Genomic DNA, 23,189 nt, shown 5'->3' on the forward strand with positions numbered 1-23,189 from the left:
TGTGCAAACACATTTTGTCTAAAACGAGCATTTGGTTACGTGTTTAATTGAGCTTGTAGATGCTGCCTTTGTGTCTCTCCATATGGATGCAATTTATGCCTGCAGTGTGTGTGATCTGTGTGTGTGCTCTCCTGCTTGTTGGATAAACTCTGCACAGTGCAAGTTGATGGTTAATGAAGAGACTTTATTGATTTGCGTGTGTTGTGGGGTTACATGTAGGCGTTGGTGGTGTGCATGAATAAATTCTACCTTGTGTTTATCTGATTTTCTCTCGAGCCTCATCAACCCTGTAGAAGAGTGTCCTGGAACTCTGAGTTGGTAGAAGTCAGAGAGGCGGAGGACAAGGAGGAAGCTAAACAAACAATTACCGCCGTTAAACAGTCGGTTCCCCAAAGTGCATTCCTCTGAAGTGGATGGCACCAGTCGTGTCTCCAGCCCTGCTGCAGCCCTGAAAATTATGCATTCTAGGTCAGTGTGTGCAAGGTGCGTGTCAGCAGCACGGCAAAGTGTCTAATTAAATGACTGCACAGCTCAGTATCCTTGAGGTGTGTGTGTGTGTGTGTGTGTGTGTGTGTGTGTGTGTGTGTGTGTGTGTGTGTGTGTGTTTGGCAGGTCAGCATTTGGAGGGCTGCTGTCTGACCATATGAGGGTGTGTTCTGTTTGATGCAGTTATACTGTCAGTGTTTGCGGCTCCAATGTGTAATTTTATCAGACCTCGTAAAGTTAAAGTTAAAAATATTTGAATAATGCAAATACTGAGCATGTGGCCTCAGTACCTGTAGTGGAGCTTCTGATGATTACAACAAGAGCATGAAATGGCAGGACCAGTGTGAGTTTAAAGGAACACGCCAGCCGTTGGAAATACTCTTAGGGCGTGTTTCCACTGGCTCACTTCAGCTCAGGTCGGGTGGGTTTGGCCCCGTTTCCACTGGCCCCAACACGGTACTAACCGTTACCATTTCGGTCCCTGCTTTGCTGGGGTTCCAAGCGAGCTGAGCGGGAACTAAAATGTGACATAAACACATAGCGGGGCGCTGATTGGTCAAGTTACCGGCTTATGTCGTCTACTTTGTATCATCATGGCCTCGATGGAGTACTGGTCATTGCTTGGTCAAGTCCTCCATACTTTTCTTGGGTGTTCTGTTTCGCCGCTTGAAGCCTTGCCTGTCTGTTGTCCCTCACTTTGAGTTTAAGCAAAAACCACTGACGGAGCAACAGGCGTAGCGCATCACGCTGCCTCCATGTCGTCCATTGTTGTTGTTTTGTCGCACACAAATAACACTGGGGAACTCTCGGCCAGTGAGTCCACCTACACTGACGTGGTACCCAGTGCTAGTGGAAACACACCCGTACCGAGCTGTACCGGCCCGACCCTGGAAACGCGTCCTTATTGTCTGTCATTTGTAGCGCCAGACAAATGCCCACTGGTCAGTTGTGCTAGTTAGCTTAGCTGGAGGGCTCCCAGTTTGACAGTGTTTCGTAAGTAAGCAAGCACACTTGAATGCAAAACCGCCATTTTCGTTAGGACACTGTTGAGTTGTGCGTGTCATTGCAGCTAAGCTAACTAGCAGTCCAGCAGCGAAGCCCCGTAAGCCTCGCAGAGAAAAGGTGAGGGGAGCGGTCCGCTCGTCTGGCTCTGAAACGCACAGACAAATTATTTCCCCAAATGTTGGCATGTTCCTTTAAGAGCCCTCTTCTGGTTAATGCTCAGCCTTGAGAGTTGTGTGCTGTTGAGGAAAGCCTAAATGCCAAAGGCGAACTGTTACGGTGGGGAATTCCGAGACTTGGAGGCGGGTCAGCAGGAGGAGGAAGATCTGAGGGCCAAGGTTGCTGAAAGGGGCCTCTTGTTGTGGTGTGAGGTGCTGAGAGGCATGGTTGAGCTCTTCCACCCCCAAACGACAAGACCTCCTCCTCCTGAAAAAAAAAAGAAAAAGAAAAAAAAAGCAGCCCCCTCAGTCCCACTGTGATGAGATCAGTGGAACAAACGCTCCAGCTGGCTGATGTCATGTGTGGGATGTCACGGGTTCAGGGTCACAAGATGTATGTGTGTGTGTGTTTGTGTGAGTAAGTGTCGAAGCAGTGTTGTTGTGTCTTCTTTTTTGTCTCCATGTGTCCCCTTGCGTACACACACACACGGTGCTGGCTAATAAAAACCCTCGTCTCACCTTCTCAGCGCGGACAGGTGACCATATGTTGCTCTAGTAGATGTGTTTCTAATCTTGTCATACCTTAGAGATGTAAATGCTAATCCGCTTTATCTTTGTTGGGATGGACTAAGGAGCCTCCCAGGATTTCCATTGGTCCTGAGGAGAAACACGGCTCCTCAGGATTGGCCCGGACGGATAGAAACCCACCCTGAAGGACCCTTATTAACCCCTGCAAGACCGACCCCCTCTCAGACGTTGGTCAGTATGTCACTGTCCTCAGCCCGGCTGCTGGCTCTTACGTAACGTGCAGGTTTATGGGGGCTCTATTTTCGGACCACGCAGCTCAGGGCGTCCCGGTTGGTGACCACAGCTGTGAGGTCCATCGAGATTGACAGTGGGTATTTTTAGCTTTGAATGTGATCTCTGCTGATTTATCTTGTGATTCAGGTCGCAGTATCACAGGCTGCATACACGTACCATGATGTCTTGATACAGCCATCAATCATGTTTTTGCCTTCCTGAAAGTGTGTCTTCAACAGTTACACACACTCTCTGCAGCCATACTTGCAGGCTGGTTGAGGACTAGGTCCTCGTGACGCTGCCATTAAGCCATGGGACACACCCTTCATGTGTCATAGCTAATCAGTGATGTCAGCCCCGGGTCGTCCCTGCGTGCTGGTGTTTAGATTGCAAGCAGGACCGAGACTTCCTGAGCAGCACCAGGGGCTGCCTCAGCGCACTGGCATGGACGCCTGTCATTACATGTCTCTTGGTCCTTGCGTAAGACAACATGGACATGATATCTGAGACATGCGGTGGAGATCAGTGGGGAGGGGAAGAGGAAGAGGAGGAGGAGGAGGAGCCTTGTTGTTTGTGTTTCAAGGTGTTGCTATGCCCCCTAATGGCCAATAGGGGGCTGGTCAGTTAACCAATTTCAAATAAATGAATAGGTTATGTTCTAAAAATGATTCCATCTTTTTATTGATATGAGGTCGATGAACACAGAAGATCGAACGATATTGATCTGCTCTGCTCTCGCAGCTTCAGGCTGTTGCATGTCCTGGGAGGAGGGATCTCTCCACCTGGACCCCTCAGGTGTATTCCACTTCGTCCCAGCTATAGAAGGCTTTAAAGGTAGTTTTGTTTGATGTAGATTTTAAGGTTTACCCCCCCCCCCACCCACGCGAAAGAAAAAGCTTTGATTTGAGTTCATTCATGGTAGCACCAGCTGGAGCATTCGGGTGAACCAGCTCACTGGCGCTCGTTTGTGCTCGTTCATGTACGCCGTAGAAGCGTTTTTTTTTTTTTTTTAGCTGGACGTGTTTGTGAACTGCTTGTGACTCCAGAATGCAGACAGAGTCAGGAATAAGACAGCGACAGTATTTGTGAGTACTTGAAAGGCAAAATACACTTTTTGGGTGAAGTATTTCTTTGAATTCACACTTTCAATCCAAGCATGGACAGTTTCAAGTTGTTTTTTTTTCTTTTTCTAATTATTATTTAAGGTCACTTTCAGTTGCTAGATAATGAGTTTGACAGTATAATGCTGCCATAACAGGAACAAGGGTGCAATATGCCACTAAAGTGAAAGTTACCACATCATGCACTAAAACCCTGTCAGCTTGTAAAGTGGCTCAGAGGCATTTCTTAAACCAAAGGGCTGTTAAACAGGGTGTAAAGTATTTGAGTGAGGTCTGCCCTTCACCAGCTCCCGCCCTCATTAACGTCAGTAAATGTGGATTTTGCCGCCGTGTTTATTGTGCGTTCGCTCCTCCAGGCCGTGACAGGAATGAAGATTTCATTCCGATTCGAGGTCTAAAGCAGCGACGGGAGAGGCCGTGGCTGTGAGGAGGCTCTTGCGTGTTCACATCTGCAGTAGGAAGGAAGCGGTGTTATGGGTGTGCAGCAGAGAGGAAGAGGAATGCTACTTTTAGGAAAACACTGGTGTCAGGAGGGGCTGAGGGGGGTTCGCCGCATGGCAGGAATGTCCTCTCTTCCTGAGAAATGCAGCGTAATGACACTGACTGATGACATCATTCATTCAGCTGCTGCTGCTGCTGCTGCTGCTGCTGCTGAGTCATTCACCATGAGAACCTGCGTCTCCTCATCCCGATGCCTCAAACATGGACAAAAACCTGTCGATGGACAACAAAAAAGGCGGAAGTGAACACTTTGATTGCGGTGTGTTCTGTGTGCGTCTCCGTTGTTGTTCACACGCTTTGTTCTTGACACCTGGGTGAACTGTGAGTGTAAAGTTGTCTCCGGCAGCACTTCCATGGCATAATCTGATTAACTGTAGTATATTTACAGCTCTAAGTCCTCAGTTATCAAGGCTCATCTTGTTCACACACACACACACACACACACACACACACAGATGAAAAGGGATCATTTGTGTAAGAGGGTTGTCAACACTTAGTGCTTTCTACGTTTCCTCTTCTGGTCAACAGGAGATGAAGCTGCACTCTTGCAGCCACATGCACAGATGTGTTTTTGCACCACAGAGACGCGCTTTGTCGCCGTGCTGCTATTAGCCGAGGCTGCCCACAGACGGACTCTCCTCCTCCATCCTGGTCCTCCCACATGTCATCTGCTGCATAACTGGACAGCATAGCTCATCCTCGACTCGCCCACCGTTAGCCAGAAACACTTGTTTGTTGTGTCATGTGTCTTCCTTCACTGCAGCCAACCAAAAATAGGAGCGTCAACTGGTGCTTAACTGTTTCCACAACATTCCCCTTGTCTTCGGAAATCGCCTCCTGGACAGTCCATTATTGCTTTTCCATTACAGATTTCCTGGAATCCAGTCAGCTGATCCTCACTGATTCCAGTTTATTCCCACGCTTAAATCACGTCGGGCTTTGTCTCCTCCTGCTCCCAAGTCGTATATCACGGGTTGACAAGGTGAAGTGCTACGCTGCACAAGTTCCCAAGCAGCGTGCTGATACGAGTCCGGCAGCAGTACGCAGCAGCAGCTACGGAGGGCAGGGACACAAGTGAAGGATTTGATCCGATCTGGAACGACGGGCTGCTCTGTCAGGACGGTTACATCCATGCATGTGTTATTATTCGTGCTCACTCTGGTGTCCTGGTGTCGTTCCGCTCACTTCTACCAGGCAGGTCGTGTGTCTTTGGTGTTTGTTTGTGAGCAGGATTACAAAAAAATTATGAGGCTGATTTTCCCCAAACTTGAAGTCGGTGAGATGAGTCACAGCGCCACCTGGTGGCAGCGGGAGGAATGAAATGTGACTTCTACACCTCCTTGTACATCGGAACGGTTTAAAGGTGCACTAGGCGTTGCTGCCTGACGTCACTTCTGTTGACATTCGTTGTAAATACCAAACAAAGACAGAGCAAGCCCCCCCCCCCCCCCCCCCATTCTCTGAATGTCATGAACGCGCATCGACATGGAAAGTAGATCTGTGCTGCGCTAACGCCGCTAAGATGAGTGAGCAAACTCCGGTGAGTAAATTTAGATTCTTAGTCTTTACACAATATCTTTACGATATCAGGTTATGAGTTACTGCAGATATCTTTAACATTATTTAGTGAGGTTATGAGTTAGCGCTGATATATTTAACATTATTTAGTGAGGTTATGAGTTAGCGCTGATACATTTAACATTATTTAGTGAGGTTATGAGTTAGCGCTGATACATTTAACATTATTTAGTGAGGTTATGAGTTAGCGCTGATATATTTAACATTATTTAGTGAGGTTATGAGTTAGCGCTGATACATTTAACATTATTTAGTGAGGTTATGAGTTAGCGCTGATACATTTAACATTATTTAGTTAGGTTATGAGTTAGCGCTGATACATTTAACATTATTTAGTTAGGTTATGAGTTAGCGCTGATACATTTAACATTATTTAGTGAGGTTATGAGTTAGCGCTGATACATTTAACATTATTTAGTGAGGTTATGAGTTAGCGCTGATACATTTAACATTATTTAGTGAGGTTATGAGTTAGCGCTGATATATTTAACATTATTTAGTGAGGTTATGAGTTAGCGCTCATATATATGTAGCTCACGGATAGATTTGGAAATGAATGACTTTTTATTGGCACGGGGGCTCAAGCGAGCAGTGCATGCATACACAACAACCAGTCTTCACATCTAGTAAGAATTTAGCCACCTGTGCATGGGATAGGAAGCCCTTCTGTCGGTGGAGTTCTTGCCACCTCTGAAACGATTCCCCGATGCAAATGCGGGTCTTGGTTCGTTCGTTCCTTCTCAATCTCTCCTCTTCTCGCCAAATATTCATCTGTGCGTCTTTTCTTCGGTCGTGCCTCGGCTGTTTCCCAAAGTGTAACAAAGAGTTGTTAGACACCGTCCAGCCGTCTAGCAGCTTGCTACTACGCTACTCAGTCGACTCTGCTTGTTCCCCAATGCATGCATGCGCGCCAACCCACCCATCGTCAACCATCTCGTCTGTGATTGGCTGGAACCTGGTTTATGTTTATGTGCACATCCTGTGCACTCAGTGTTTGTTTGCCGTTTGTGAGCCCTGTGTCGTCTCCAGAGACCGGACTTTTTCATGGTGGATCCAGGGGGTTGGCAGCGAGTGGATCAAGGGGGGACGACTACGGTTTGAAACCACGCTGAAACCACGCAGCAACGCGAAGTGTGCCTTTAACTTGGCAGTTTGAATTTCAGAGTTCCCAGTTGAAATTTATCAGCCAGAGACTGAGGTCCGACTTCCCACCCGAACCCTCGTTTCAAAAAGTGCGAACACTTGGATAATATCCAGTTTTGTTTGTTTTGTTTTTTTGTGCAAATTTTTTCTTAATTTTTATGTGATTTTGCTTGATTACAAGACAAACGGGCAAAAGAGGAGAAAGTAAGACGTAGATGGAGGTGCAAGATGGAGAAAGCAGCAACTACAGACCAGACCGATGCTAATAAAGCAGCAGCAGCTCAGACCAGATGAGGGATTTGCTGCTTAAATGTGCACATAAAGAAGTTTGTACACATTAGAGATGCGCTGTTATATAAAAGCTGACAGGAATCGTGGATGTGATGCGGAAAATGTTACGTTCGCCTGTTACTGTTGAGCTCACAGCGTATTGACCAGGATCCTCTGAACAGAGTTGAGTCATAACTTTAAAACACACACACAGACGTTGGTGCCCACTGTGGGTGGTGGTGTAGGCGCAGCGCTGACACTGGAGGCTCACTTCAAACCGGCCCAACACAAGACTGCCAAATCCCTCTTATGTCACTTTCTCTCGAACAGCTTAGATGTTCTGTTTTGTAATATTTTGTTTTTGGAGGGATCCCACACTGAGGAGCTTGTCTGAGTGTAGAAGAAGAAGAAGAATTTTGAGAGGAACTCATCATAACATTTCATGATAATAACAGTCCATCCAGGGACGCTCTCTAAGGACCCCTGGAGGTCCCTCAACACCACTTTGTCTTAAATGACAATCCACTCCTTTGCTTGCGCGCAGCTACACACAGATTAGACACACATACACACACACATACACACACACCCGCCTCTCCAGAAGCAGCTCTCGGTTGGTGTACCAGGCGGTCAGGCTTTATCCTCCCTTGCTGCTCTATATGTGTGTGTGTGTGAGTGTAAGTGTGTGTATGTGAGACCGGACTGGAGCTGCGAGGGCAACTGAGAGGACGGCGGCGACAGCCAGGATGGTGATAGTGAGGACAACACGGGGAAAAGGTTCAGGCACATGCCGCTCCCACCTTACCCGAGCGTTTTGAACGCGGACAGCAGAGATCCTTGAGAACTTCTGAGGTCCGAAACGGCGGACGTTTCCTGCGGATATTTCCAGCTCTCCGGGCGCCTCGAAGGGGAATCTGAGTGGAGGGATTCCACGGTGTGCGGGGGACATCGTGCGTAAAGCGCCCGTGTTGTCAGTTTAGCAGAGTTTGGAGGTGGACTTCTGCTCTTGGAACATGAACAACTCAAAGAATCAAAGGGTAAGATTTGGTGTGTGTGTGGGTTTTTTTTTTTGGACGTTTCTGTCCGAACAGATGTGGAGGTCTTTCAGATTATTCCTCAATGGAAACTAGTTGTAATCGTCTGCGCGTCATAGAGCAGGTTAATTCGTCACCGTCTAATCACGCAGGATACATGTGATGCTGAAATGTGCCGTAGAGCAGCAGCAGCTTTGCGGACGTCCTCCTGGCTCCCGCTGCTGATTGGTGCAGGCGTTTTGTCACTGTGGCAGGGACGAGCAGAATCACCTCCGGAAAACACGGCGTTTTAAATTTAACGTGTAATCTTGAGAGTCTGCAGATCTGATATGTCACATTCAGGACTTCACGTGAACTAAGAAGGTGTTTTTGAACAATTCGGCATTGTAATCAAAACATTTAAACAACCAGAACTGGTTCACTGTGTCCACCATAGTGGGAGAAGATGCATCGCTTCCAACAGCTTGATTTAACTGAGTAAATCAATGATGACATGATTGAGATCTTCACCGAATTAAACTCACTGAAATGAATATTTGATGTCATCTTCTATAACTTCATAGCTTCTAACGATCATGTAAAGCAGAAAAAAACTATTTTTCTCAGTGGAGTTTGGTAATGTTTTCCCACAGTGAACTAATGTTACCTCAGTGGCATTTCCTGTGGACAAAATGATTAATTTAAGGCAACTATTTTTAGTGTGTGTGTGGGGGGGGGGGGGGGGGGGGTCAATGGTGATTCAGTTTCATGTTGTCTGTGACATCTCGCAGCCTCTGAGAAGGGAACAATGTTACTGCTCAAGTGCCTTCACCAACCTTTCCACTCCCTCGTGAATAATCTGCCCTGAACGCCTTGACTTGGCAGCGGCGTGATAGCTAAACTTAAACCAAGAGTATTTTGGAAAATAAAAGCCCTCTGTGAAAGCCATGTTGCAATATTTTGATTTCTCATTCCATGGTTTTGCGTGGGAGGCCGTTTGGTCATGTGGATACACACACAGCAGAGAAATGTCTAGGATGCATTCATATTTCTATTTCAAGCAGCAGGGCACCATGATTTTCACATGCACAACAAAGTGGTTGAGTTTGAGAGACAGGCAGTCATTCTGGTAGCCTCAGAACGTTTGACTGGTCACCGTCTGACCACTTCCCAGAATCCTCTAGACCTCTGTCCTCGCACAGATGCAGGCGCCTGGCACATGCCTCTCTGTTGATTGCATTCACTATTTTTTAATGGCACGCAGCTTCCTGGTGCACAGGAGGAGTTTAGTGTGCGGTTAATCTAAAAGGTCACCTGCATCAGCATCAGTCAGACATTAAAAGAGCGTGACATGTGATCTTTCCATTCCAGGGAGACAGCCTGCGTCTTCGTACAACATCTAGAGAGCTCAAACGTCTTCCTACTTGTGTTACAACTGTCTTTGATCATCAGTGGTGAAAAGGTCGCCCGTGCGCCAAAGCTGCTCCTCACGCCGCATCCCTGGTGCTCTTTCCTGCACACGTCATGTCTAGTCTTGTTCATTGCAGCACTTGAACTGAAGCTGCTGTTAAATGCGATTCTGCTGGTGCTTTCACAATTATACGAGAGGGGTAGAAGTCAGCATCCTGTATCAGCTCGCTGGCCGTGGAATCCTCAGGCCCTCGTCTTACAATCAATAACCACTTTACTGCAGAGAAGCCGCAGTCAAGTCTCAGCGTTCTCTCTTTCTGCTGCTATCTGTGAAGATGGATATCTGGAATGTCTCCCGCGCTCGAGTCTGCCTCTCCTCCTTCGTTCACCTCTGCAGTCACGTGTAAGGCCCCGCTCCGTCTCTGCTGTAGAGGTCATTTTGTTTTTCTCGGCTGATATCGTCAATAGCCTTCTCCCTCAAGGAGCTGAGATAGCTAGAGCTTCCTCAGCATTGAGAAACACACGGGGGAACTGTAAGCTATTACTCCATGTGGCGCGATAACAGCTGCGCAGGAGGGAAGAGGTGAATTAAACGGTGTCAGCTTGAGCCGGTTGTCTTAGAAGTAGTGTGAAAAACGAGCCACTAATATCCTGCTCCTCCACAAAATTGCCACCCAATTATAGATCTTTTAATCTCTCTTCTCTGGGGGTTTCTAACTTTCTCACAGCCTCTCTTGCCATCTTCGATCCTCCTCCTCCGGGTCTGCATACACGCCAAACAAAGCCACTTCAAAAACGTCCCCGACTTGCCATGTCAGAGCCCTCTTAGTAGCGTCCTGTCCTATTTTCTCCTCTCCTTTTAGAAGCAAGAGCAGTTCTCTGTGGATTCATCCTGACACGAGTGCCTCGATATAAAAAGAAAAGACAGCAGGGAAAGGATAGAAGAGTGGCACGTCTGTATTATTAAAATCATGCATGGAGATCGGGAGATAGTGATGGACGGACAGAAGCCAGGCTGATAAAGAGACACTTGGGAGAGGAGCGATGACCTGACGAGGTGGAGATTGTGAAGGGATTGATGATCATGGAGGAGAGCGCTTAGTCCTGCAGACGGATAATCAGACAAGCGGCTAATGGCGAGCTGCAGGCAGCGGATCACAATCAGACTCAACCTCGTCTATCTGTCACGTTTATCTGAGGAAGCACACGCTGAGCTGTCAGTCATGCACAAGGCTCTATGACAGGCTGTCTAATGCCTGGCACCTGTGTGTGAGTGTGTGTGTTTGTTTAGTGGAATTACACTCCTAGTGCTGATATGAGCTCAGCTACAAGTGTTTGGATGCACACACACACACACACACACACACACACACTAATTCTATCCTGCTCATGTCCTGCTGTATAGGATCAATAATAACAATATCAACGTCTCAGTTTCCTCAAACGCTCTCATCCTGCTGCTGGCGTGAGAGCCTGGTGTGGGTTTGGGTCGGGCGGCGGGGAGGCTTGTGGTCGTGACACTAATGGACTCTGAGTAGCAGGAGAACGTTAAAGTGATGCGGTTAATGCCTGAGAAGTTTGCATGTTTATTCGCATTTATTTATCCGTCAGTCTCAGAGTGACCCAGAAACTGTAAAGTGGACTAAGCCGGTGCAGCACCACCCATCGGTGTGGGAGCTCCTGTCCTCCTGAAGGCTGAACTCTGAGGTTTTGGTTGTCACCGTCGGGATCCTCTGCAACCTGAGGTGACCGTGTTTGGACGAGACGGTGGGCGATCAGGCTGGCGTTTCAACAGGCCGCAGTGATTTGTCAATTACAAAGTAGCCGCATGCTAAAGCAAACACAGCTTTATTGTGCATTTTTCTCCAAATGGGAGCATAATTTACAAAATGAATTATGTCCTGTTGTATTAGACAAGCAGCTGAGACTGTAAACTGCAAAATGAATAAATGTTTACTGAGGTAATAAATCAAGTGAGAAGTCATTTTATCATAGATTTCCCACGCTCAGAAAACAACAACACCCAGCCAGACGACAGTGATGAATACTCCAAAGCTTTTGCCTGTAAAGGCATAAATAAGCATTTTTCTCAAGAGTAGCAAAACTGACGCAATAGGAAGTAAGGAGTTTAATCGTCGGGCCTTAACTTGTTGTTCATGGAAGCCATGTTGCCTCGAAGCCTCTCAAACCATGTGGAGGGATGAGCACACACTCTTCCATCCTTGAAAAATGATCCTTGTACCGTCCACCCATCCACCCACCCATCCATCCATCTGTCCGAGCCTATCCCAGCTGACACTGTGAGAGAGGTGGGGTTCACCCTGGACGGCTCACCAGTCTGTCACAGGGCCATCAGGAGCAATTAGGGGTTCAGTATCTTGCTCAAGGACACTTGGACATGGTCACCGGGGGAAGTGAGGATCGAACCAGGACCCTTTGGTTGCTAGATAGCCATGCTACCTCTGAGCCACGCTGCCCCTGTCCTTGTAGCAACGTACCCACAAAAAGGGGTCTGCTACAGTGTGTGACAGCACAAGAGACACTTCGGAACACACGAAGCAATAAAGGCACCAGGTTGAGTTTGTAGATCATCCCTGTCAGAGAACAAAGCCTGAATGTCCAGTTAAACACCAACAATCAGGGACCAAACAGAATATTTCAAGAGGTTCATCTGAGATACACCAGGTCATGTATACTTAATCTTGTCTTTATAGTAGTACATGGTTGTCTACATGTAGTTGCTCTTCAATACTAATACTGCAAGTGTTTTTGGAGCTTTTTTGGGGGGGGGGGTATTTTCATCCACCGTGCACCTTGGAAGTTGATGACGTCGCGTGGGGAACCCCGACTGTGCTTGGATGTTGTCTTGAGAACGGTGTAAACTACACGGGACATCCAACCTGCAGTATTAATAGAACTTGGATGGATGTAGCAGAAAAGGCCAGCAGCCAATACTGCATTACAGAAGTAGACTGAGCTGGTCGGCCTGCTGATTTCTGCCGCTCTGAACCAATGTGCTCGACCTCTTCGTGCAAGCAAACTACATCCTCGCTGCAGCTTCGTAGATGAGCAGCCATTACATTTCATCAGATAACCGCAGGCATGAATAGACATTCTTGATAAAAGCCATTATTGGGATATTGTCCATAGAATTAGTCAGTGTGTGTATTGATTTATACTAATTTCCTCCCAGCACACACACACGCAAATGGGCTTCCGTCTAGAACAGTGTGGCTGCTGCCTGCATTTACCCTGCGTGTCAGCAGATAGCGGCTGAGTGTTGCTCCGCTGTAGCCGAGTAAATATGGTGGTGACTCTGTGTATCAGCGTGTAGACGTACGGCAGAAGGAACCAGCGTGTTACACTTGTGTGTATTTATGCATGTATGTGTGTAATGCAAGATCCACCAATCTGTTTGAGATGCTCTGGAGGGCCGAGATAAGAACCCCTACACACACACACACACACACACACACACACACACAGACACACTTCAATCTCCGTTGCTCTTATCTGCCTCTTCGCCTTTCCCAACTAATTTTCTCATTGTCTCCTGCTGGACTCACACACGTTTGTAGACTTGAAGGCACATATGCACAACACATGCGCGTGCACACACACTCACACACACACACACACACACACACACACACACACACACACACACACACACACACACGGGTTAATGTGGGCCAGGGGTAACATGAGCAGGCTTTAAGGGCTGTTAAGTGTCAGAAGGGAGGAACTGTAGTGAGAGTGGGTGTCACCTTACATGTGTTAATATGGCCGTCATTAATCATGGCGGCGAAACAATAAGACTTTTCCCATCCTTTGATAGCGGCATCCGTTCTCACGACGGCAGCCATCAATTCATGGTAATAAAGACTTCACCAGTTCAACCAGAGCTCCCATCATCCAGAGCAACACTTTTTTTTTTCCAAAACACAGCAATACTTCTTCTGAATTTCTTTGAATTTGTTGAACAGTTTTACTCAAAATTTGGAGCTTATTTAGGCCCCCAAGTGACACACACACACACACACACACACACACTCCCCATTCTGGGTCATTGTACCCCAGGGGTGGAGGGAGGAAGGGTCAACAAGGGTCGCAAACAAGCCTCTGAAGTCCTGCAGCTTCATGAATATTATAATTAACCACATTGACTTCAAGGCTGTGGCACGTCGATCGTGATTCAAGGACACACACACGCAGACACACACCTGCACACATGCAGCATATTCACCACATGCTGCTCTGGTATTTAGCGCGGGTGTGCACTTTCATGTCAGACAAAAGCTTCACCCTCTCCTCGAGCAGATCTCACGTGGGGGCGGCACATGCGGTTATATATACACACTGACGTGGTCATATCGTCTAAATAAGGCAACAGCGATGAATAATGGAGTGATAACAGCAGCTCCCGGCGCTGAGCCTGTGGCTGGAGACGGAGGGAGCACAGAGCGAGAGTCAAAAATGACCATGCTTATCCGCGTGATGGCGATAATAGAGTTGTCAACATGGAGGTGGCGACAGGATTTACAGAACTTAAAGAAGAATTATATGAAAGTTAAAAATAGTGCCTGGAAGACCGGTGGGTTGTAGGCTTCGAGCCCCCTGGAGGGCAGTGGTGACAGCCGGCGTGAGGTGCTCGGCATCTGTATTTTGAGGGTTGTGAGCTGAAACTCCTCCACTAGATGCACGTTTCCAATCATGTCTGAGTACTTTTACCTCTGCTAGTTACAGTAACGGAGTCGTGTGTCTTGAAATCACAGGGACCAGCTGACATTAACGGTATGGTCCGACTACCATACAGAACATCTTTGACAAACGAGTAATCAGTTCAGTCTGTTCAAAGTGTGCTGTTTTGTTTTTTCTACACCGTGACTTTTTTTTTTTGATTTCCAAAAAGATATGTGTTTGTCCTCCTAAACAACAAAACGACGAATTGCTTCGAACCTGACACAATTAATCTCATTGCTCCTTTTCAAGTTAAAATGACAAATGTTTGTTTGTGCCAGACTCTTAAATAAAAAAAAAAAGGATTTCCTGGTTTTTCTTTTGTCATTCATGACAGAAAACATCTTTGGAAAATTAGGACAAGTCCTCCCTTCATTTTATTGACATTTAAGGGACTCAGCGATTCATTGATTAGCTGTGAAAAAGACGACTATCGCCATGCGGGGGCTTTTTGGCCTAAACCTTAGAGAGCTGAGCTTGTGCCTGAAGGGCTGCTGGTTCAATCCCAGGGACTGGAAGGACAAAAAAACTGGAGCTGTTTACCATCCAGCAGATCAGACTGGTTGGACTGGGCAGCTTCCGGGTTGGACAGGGGGAAACTGATCAGAGCGCTCCTGCTGAAGAGAGCCACCTCTTCAGGTCATCCCTTCGTATTGATCTTCCTTCATGTGGTCTGGTGTTGGATTGACCTGCACGCCTCCATGAGCGTCTCTAGTATTTAGTATAGACAACAAGGAGGAGAGTGTGGCAGGATTAAATGCTAGTTAGGGCGGCTGAGCTAATTAGCCCATAATTCCTCCTCCGGATTCAGACGAGGAGGAAAGCCTGGGATTACTGAGGCGAGCGCTGCCACTATGTGAGCCTCAGAAATGGTGTCAGGCTGTTGAAACTGTTCATCAGCAGGGGACTCAGGATGTGCTTATTTGCAAAAGGCAACTAATTAGAGCTTTATAAATGTGTTACAGTGTGTTGCACCGAGAGTGTTAGGATGGGCTGGTGTGAGGGAGATAAGTGGCTCCCCCTCACCCCACCATGGAAGCAAAGGGGATTAATGTTTGGGGACCCAGCAGGGGCGCTGCTCCTGTGACCTCTTGCACTCCCCAACCTCCCTTTTCCCCCTTTCACTGCTCCTCATCTGCCACGAGTCCGTCCCTGTTCTCCATCTTGGAACAGAACAGCTCATCCCACTGGAGCTCGTAGTAGTAGTAGTAGTAGTGGTAGTAGTAGTGGTAGTGGTAGTAGTAATATCACATCATATAATAATTAAATAATAATAATTAAAGAGGGAATCGAATGCTTCAAATGTCTCTTTCTCTGCCTGTACGTGAAACAAACTCGTAGCCCAAAAAAACTCCTGTGACACGCGTGACCAAAACATGCGTGAGACTGGGACTGACTCTCCAGTCTGGATACCCAGCACAGACGAAAGCTTTTCATTATTTGATGACTTTAAGCTCCATAAACTGCCCCCCACCCCCAAATTATGCTGCTTTAAATGTAAAACCGGCCCAGTGAGTAATCGGGCTCATAACCCAACACGCTGGTGTCCTGCCTAACACGGTCTGCTCCAGTCTGGATTATTGTTAAAACACCTTTCTGCCACAGCACAGAGTCAACATCTGTTGTGGAGGGCAGCCGGTGACGGCGGTGCTGCGGGTCCCAGCAGCCACCAGGCAACTATGGCGATTCCACTGGAAGCCATGGATGGTGTATCAGAAGGATCCGTGTGCTGAAAACAAAAAGCAGCCTGGTTCTTCTTCTTTTTTGTCTTTTTTTTGCATCAATTTGAGACAAATGGAGCAGGGCAGAAAGTCACATGCAGAAAAGACATCCAGCATCTGGGCGGTTTCACACCAAAGCAGCCTGACAGACAGCCGTGCTAACTACAAATGGAATGAATTAACTTCTGAGACTGACGCTTGTGAAAGGCACCTGATGACAAATGAAGCGTGAAAGCCACGTCCCAGCCCAGTGGGATCCTGGTGTTTGCTTCTGCGGAAACAAGCGATGGAGTGATTTCTTTTTTTTTTTCTCCACAGCAGCAAAACTGCGTCTCCTACTGACCTCCAGACAGCAGTGAGGTCTTGACTTAGTCAGTCTGGAAGTGTTTTGGCTGTTTTTCTAGTATTCTGTCGTTTACCTTGAGATCCTGCGATGGATGTGACATACTTACCTGAACCAGGGACTTGAAGAAGTCAAGACAGCATCAACAACCCCAGGAGAAAATCTGGGAATGGACTGACAGGCTGACAGGGACATTGGACACAAATCGGGGCTCAGCTTCTAGTGGAAGTAACCAAAAACAAATTGAAATGTGGCCTTGACAGATTTTGAGGGTTGACTGGATGACCGACTCCCCACTGCTGAAACCAGCCTGACTCTCCATCTGTGAGAATGCGTGCTGCAGCCGTGCCAATGGAACAGCCAACGAGTGTTCTCCAACCCTCATGTGATGTGTGAGAGAAACAAGATGGAGATCAAGCAGGCACCGCCGTGCGAGAACACCGCTCCAGTGGCTTTTTGTTTCATGCCCCACGTGTATCTTTTTAATATCATTTAATCTCCTTTGCTCAATCTTTCCACGTTGAGAAGCTCCAGCGGAGTCCTCTCGTTGAGACGGATCATAGCGGTCTTTGATCAGAGGTTTTGAAGGACCTCCCTCCATACTGTTTCTGCTCCAAAAAAACCCTTCCCTCCTTTCAGTCCCTGGGCCTCGCGCTAACAGGAAGAGCTGGCTAATCAGTTAATAATACAGTCCTATCAAGTTGTCTAACAGTCTCTGGCAGTGTTCCAGCCTGCTGGGCACGACACTGACTGTGCCAGTAAAGTTCACTAATGAGGTCACGGTATTGATGTGTGTGTGTGTGTGTGCGCGCGCGCGTTTCTTAATTCATTAATTGCCTCTCGCGGGCCCCAGACTGTCCGAGCTGCCAATAACTCTCATTAGGATTTCTGCATTAGTGCTGGAAAAGCCTGCTTGGCCTGAAGTTTGGTTCTCAGAAGCCTCATAACGCCAAAAAATCTCGACAACACTGTTGAAGAATGTGATTCTCACCGTGACAGGTTTCATCAACAGTCTGATTCACTGTTGCTTCCAAGTCTCTGTTCTCTGCTCAGGTCTTCTACCTCTCTGAGACTACGGGGTCGATCTGAACGCACCCGTTCTTCCGTGTTTCAACTGTAGCCCAGTTTGTTCCCTCTGGTCCTCTTAGAGGTGAGCTGGAGAACGGGAGGGGGCCCCGTGGTTATTAGTGTGTTTGTGCTGTTGTTGAACATACGCGTCTTTCCCCCTGTCAAGTTATTTATGGTTCTGTTCTGGAAGCAGCTCCAAACATTTCATAAATCTACACGCTGCAGACGGACCACACACTCTCATACATTAGCCCTGCCAGCGCACACACAGGTGCACACACACTTCCATACATCGCCTCTGAACAAGTCTGCAGCGCCGCTGTATGTTAATGCAGGCCGAGTGTCCTGGGCTGCGCAGGGACGTGAGAGCCGTCAGCTTTAGTGTGCTGACAAATCGCTCAATTGATGAGTGCATGGCAGACTATAAGCTCCACACAAATTCATTTTACAGCTTGAAATTTACTCCTCTGTGGCACTCCTTAGGACCAGGAGCCAGAAACAAAGGCACCGAGTGCACACGGGGAACGCTTGCACTCCCGCTCGTATGGGAACGTGATTTAGGGCCCAAAGCGCGCATCATAATTTCTCTATTTAGCACTTTCAGCTGTGATTTTGCACGTTGTATGCGGGGACTCGGCTGCCATGAAACACGCTGCTTTTGTGTGAAAACAGCTGGCTTTCAGCTGGCCGCAAAGTCATCTGGATGGACACACACACACACACACACACTCTCACACAGAGTTACACAAACACACACTTTTCCATGCAAGCAGAGCTGTAACAGTCGCTATTGTCAGCGAATAATTGAACGCATAAGCTGGCGGGAGGGGCCGAGTTCATAGTGTTGAAATTCTATAGCGATCACCTCGATGATGACATCAGCATCTTGGCACCTAGACTGGAGTACACAGGCGCATTTTGCCATTTGAGAGCATCTAGGGAGTGTGTGTGTGTGTGTGTGTGTTTTAAGTGTGTCCTGGCACTGAACAGGCTTGGAATGCATTGCTGTTGTAAAATTCAAACACTCCACCCGGTTACTGTTTCTCGCCCCCACCCCCACCCCCACCCACACCCTTCCCCTCTGCCTGCCATGACAGCACCAAACCAGTTCCCTCCGCTGTTCTCTCTTCTGTCCTGGCATCTCGGCAGCAGCTGCAGACTGAAACACTGGAGGGATTTAGTCGGCTGAATTGGATCTTTGTTTGTGTTCATTGGGTTTGGTCTGAGGTTTTTTTGTTGTTGTTGTTTGTTTGTTTTCTTCTAATCTGCCTCCAGGCGATGTCCTCTGTAAATCAGTGTGCATTTCTGTACACGCAGCATTTTTATGTGCGTCTATTCATGAGTAAGGTAGTTATTTATGAGTATGGTACTTAACATATGTTCTCACTCAAGGCAAAAAATATATTTTTTCCTTTCAAGTACTCACAAATAGGTGTCTTGAGACCACAAACACATTTTTTCCATCCTCCATCAACTCTTTGTAGCTCCAGAAAGCAGAACAAGGCAGCCACGTTTAGCTTGAGGCTAACGACAGCAAAACTGCCCTAAAACGTCCATTTACAAATGGTCGAGATGGTTCTCCTGTGTTATGCACGTCTTCCTTGTCTGGCTGCACGCTCAGTAATCCAGAAACACAAACTGGAACACTTCTTATGTGGCACTACTGGGAACACGCATCAAACTGGACAGGTTGTTGAGTTTGTTTTGCTCAAATCAAAATGTTTGTGGGTTATTAAATGTATGACTGAACAAAAAAGATGTGTGCTATACCAGACGATGTGCTTTAGTGTTTGTCAATGGACATTTTTGTTTTTTGCTATATATTTAGCTTCAGGCTAAACACACGTGGCTGGCTCTGTCTGCATTCTGGAGTCACAAAGAAGCGGTGAAGTGTGGAAAACATAGCACTGAGCTCAAGACACTCATATGAAGGTAATTTGGGGTTCCCTAATGGGCGCAGCTCTGCTCCCCCTGCTGTTCACCCGTCCACTCCTAAAGCTTCAGCTAATTTAGCTATTTTTTTGTTTTTGCTTCACTCTTCTTGCTCTCCTCACTCCATCCTCATAGCTGTGCTCTGAGTGTGGGAGAGGAAGAGGGTAAGCAGGAGGGAAAGTAGCGGAAGAGGGTGGAGAGGAAGGCGAGGCGCATAGTTGTGGCTCCTTAATTGAAAGCCAGCAGCTCGGTCAGCGTATGGGAGTGGTCAAGAATTTGCAAATCGTGTGTGTGTGTGTGTGTGTGTGTGTGTGTGTGTGTGTGTGTGTGTGTGTGTGTCTGAAAATGATACACGGCATTTGTGTCAAGCTTTTGACGTGTGTGTGAAAACATGCTGGTGTGTGTTTTCTTCTCGTCTGTGGGACAGAAGGCGAGGGCCATGTCTGCGTGTGTTTCAGTCCTGCTGCTGCTTCCTCTTTCACACCTCGCTCTCCTACCTATCCGCCTCCCTCACCTCGCCTGTCCGAGCGGCTCTCCTGGTTGGTCAGTCAGCTGTTGCATCTTTTCTGTTCAAGAGATGGACCTGGGAGTCAGGAGAGGGAATGAGGTGATGTGTGGAGTGCTGAGGGAAGACAGTCTTTAAATTGAGAACGCAGCTTCCACCCTGGTGTGAGGAAGATGTCCTCTCTCCCTGAAGCAGGAGACACACCTGAGCCAACCGTTTCCCCCATTGGATACATCGCAACACTGAGCGCTGCGACCGGTGGCGCCGTCGTCTGTCTGCGTAGTTGGGTGGACGGTGATGGTGTGACTGTTTACAGACGTTCTCATTTTACAGCTAACCAGTACACTAAAGTATGACTCTGAATATACTCGAGGTAACAAAACTTGGTGGACTGTAAAATAAAGCTCCAACTACATCTGTACTGGAGTATTTGTACTTTGTTTGACTTTGTACTTATACTCCACTACACTGAGCTGAACCAATTAGTTACAAGAAACTTACGGCGGCCTGAAGAACGCGTCTGAACACAAACTAGTGTTTCACAAAAAGACGGCCTTGTTACGCAACACTCACATTACGTCAGGCTGAGCAAAGACCGTCTGAAGTGGAAGATGTCTCACTCGTCCCCAGACACAGGGGCTCTCACGGGCAAGAGGTTCGAAAGCAGGTTTTTTTCTCTGTGTGTGTGTGTGTGTGTGTGTTTGTGTGTAGAAAACATTGCAAAATGATTATGATGACGTGAAACCTGCCAACTACAAGCGAACATAATGAGAGCAGCACGACTGGAACGTACACCACTTTAATATGACCTTTACCAGTCAATGGTTCCGTTATTTAACGCTCTAGGAAGAAAAACAACAACATGCACACTCTTCAAGTCCTTGTGGTGCTGGGAGGAAATTACCTTAAGTTTGAATGTTTGTCAAAAATATAAATGTACTCCCACTTTTCTCTGTTTTAGTCGGTAGTCAGTGCTTCAGTCGAGCATGGACCAGTCAGAGGGGGTTTATCTTGTAGGACTAAAGGTATATTTATTTAATGCTCCCAAGCACTAGAATATCAGCTAGAATGTGTACGTTTACTCTGGATACTTAAATAAATTCAGTATCAAATACTTCCAACTGCGGTAGAAACACAATTTAGCAGCGACTTCCTCTCCAAGTTGGTTTTAATTTTTTTTTTTTAATTTTCCAAAACCGACGACGGCGCATTGTTCTTTCTGTTTACTGTGCTCGTTAAAAGCTGCTCCCGTTGACTAACCCCATGCTTTAACTCCTCCCGTCTGGTCTGAGCAGGGATAGAGGTCAAAGGTCAAGGGTCAGTGGTCTGAACAGGAAAGCCTACTCATGCAGAACAACACGTTGTAAACAAACCATTACACACCATCTGCAGTGGCGTCAAATCCCCAACCAGTGTGTGTGTGTGTGTGTGCGTGTGCGTGTGTGTGTGTCTGATCACATCGACAAGACACACAAGTGAGGATCAACACACACATCCAGACTGGGACAGAAAGGTGTCAGAGGAAGTGACCATCTGGTATCTACTGAGGCATCAAATTACCTGCTGAAAGGTTACAGAAGCATTATACATCCCACGCTGTTTTATCCCGCGTTAGAAGCTAATTTTGATTTATTATGTCGGTGTGGTTGAAAGATTTAATCATTAACCAGTGGAATTATTGAAAAATTATGTCTTTTTCCATATTCATTTATTAACCCTTTGTTTATGGCCAAAAAAGCCTGAAGCAACTTATCTGTGTCCGTTGTGTGTTTACTGTAAATCAGCTTATTCTCTAAATTAAGATGATGAACCCAGTTAAATTGGCTCACAGCTACTTGGCACTAGCAAGTCAGCGGCATCATTGTAAGGGTGTTAGCATGCTTACATGCTAAATTTAAATGATGAGCTTTGTTAATATGTCTACTTGGCACCAGCAAGTTAGCACCGTCATTGTTAGCATGCTATAAGCGCCACTGCCGTGCATCAGACAGCCTCACGACGTTGCTCATGCAACTTAAAGCTCTTAAACGTGGTCCAGCTGTTTGAACCTCGGAGCCAGAGGTGGTTTCTAACCTGAAATTTTGGTTTTGAACAAAAGTGAAAAGTCTTAAATTCTTGTTCGGACGCGGTGGATGTGTGAGTGCCCCAAAACTGCTGCGTCATTCCAACTTTGTCTGGCCGGGACCATCCAGTTCAAGGGAGACACTCTGTTTGTCTTGGGTGTTTTTTGTTTTTTTTTTCTGCCAGAAAATAAAGTCCACAATTATTCACAAAGCTTTGTGCTTCATTTCTTGGAAGCCCATTTGCGCATAAATCAACTTTCTGTGTCTTGCCAATGCTCTCTCTCCATTTCCTGATTGCCCTGTCATCGTCTCTCCCTTTTTACTGCTTTCTCCTGCTGGTTCTTCTCTCCCCCTGTAGCTCCCTCTCACCTTGTCATCCCACACCCCCCCCTGTTTTCTTTGGCCCCTATAGTACGTCCTCTTTAAGGTGGAAATGTGCCATTATTCCTCTTCGCCATTTTGTATAAAACAAACAACCACAGAATCACCGTGGTGATTAGCTAGTCCGCCGTTAAGGCGACAGTGGCGGCAGTCCGTCTCAGAGCGGGCTTATCTCAGTGTCTCTCCTCTGACGTCCTCTCCCTCCTCCTGATACCCAGCATGCATTGCCTCCCTGCTGTCCTCGCCATCTATCTGGCTGCTGTCCACGCTGCTCCCATCATGGGCTGCCATGCTCTCTGGCGTTGCCCACTGGCCCAACACCTGCCTCTCTCTAGACGCCGTGTGTGTGTGTGTGTGTGTGTGTGTGTGTGTGTGTGTGTGTGTGTGTTTATGCACTGGTATTACTTCATTTTGTGGGGACACAATTGTTTACGTTGGACAAAAAAAGCAATGTTTAGCAACATCTGGGCAGTTGATTGTAAATTAATTGAACTTGAGATTAAGACACATTATTGTAACTGAGAACTGATCAAGTAATCAGAACTTATTTTCTTTTTTAATCACAAAAGAGCTGTTGCTGAAGGCAGAATGAAACACTGAGCAGCCTGGAAATAGTTTTCTAAGGAAGCATCTTTGCTTGGTGCAGATCCCGAGACATACAAATAATTCTGCATAAACTGTCAGCCCAAAATCAAAATTACGATTTCATCAGCGAGGAATTCAAGCCAAAACCTAAAATAATCCTTCCTGAATCGTGATTGAGGTTTGACTTGAAGTCTATCGACCAGCTTGACGTCAGCGCAGTGCACTCTGAAGTGATGGAAGCAGGACTGGGTGTTAGAGGTGTGTGTGTGTGTGTGTGTGTGTGTGTGTGTGTGTGTGGACCGTATACTCCTGTGTAGGCTATTGTGAACGATGATAAAAGCATAATGAGTTTCCTCCAGACATGTCCT

At 47.0% G+C, this 23,189-nt stretch overlaps 1 protein-coding gene across 6 annotated transcripts in view; it reads left to right on the top strand.

Annotated features, from left to right (window-relative positions):
* Positions 1–23,189, top strand: part of rtkna (rhotekin a) — a 66,904-nt gene that overhangs the window by 29,180 nt on the left and 14,535 nt on the right. The window contains exon 1 of one of the 6 annotated variants that reach the window (XM_086205890.1): positions 5,567–5,609. The exons of 4 other annotated variants lie outside the window; for them this stretch is intronic. In XM_086205890.1, coding sequence (XP_086062016.1) covers positions 5,592–5,609 — 18 coding nt within the window. In that variant the 5' untranslated portion in view covers positions 5,567–5,591. Of the gene's footprint in view, positions 1–5,566; positions 5,610–7,459; positions 8,098–23,189 lie in introns of those variants that run through there. One more of the 6 variants, XM_086205889.1, reaches the window with a different exon arrangement.

This window comes from Aulostomus chinensis, chromosome 6 (assembly GCF_037954235.1).
Source record: "Aulostomus chinensis isolate RoL2024-O1b breed Wild chromosome 6, RoL_Achi_v1.0, whole genome shotgun sequence".
NCBI classification, from domain to species: Eukaryota; Metazoa; Chordata; class Actinopteri; order Syngnathiformes; family Aulostomidae; genus Aulostomus; species Aulostomus chinensis.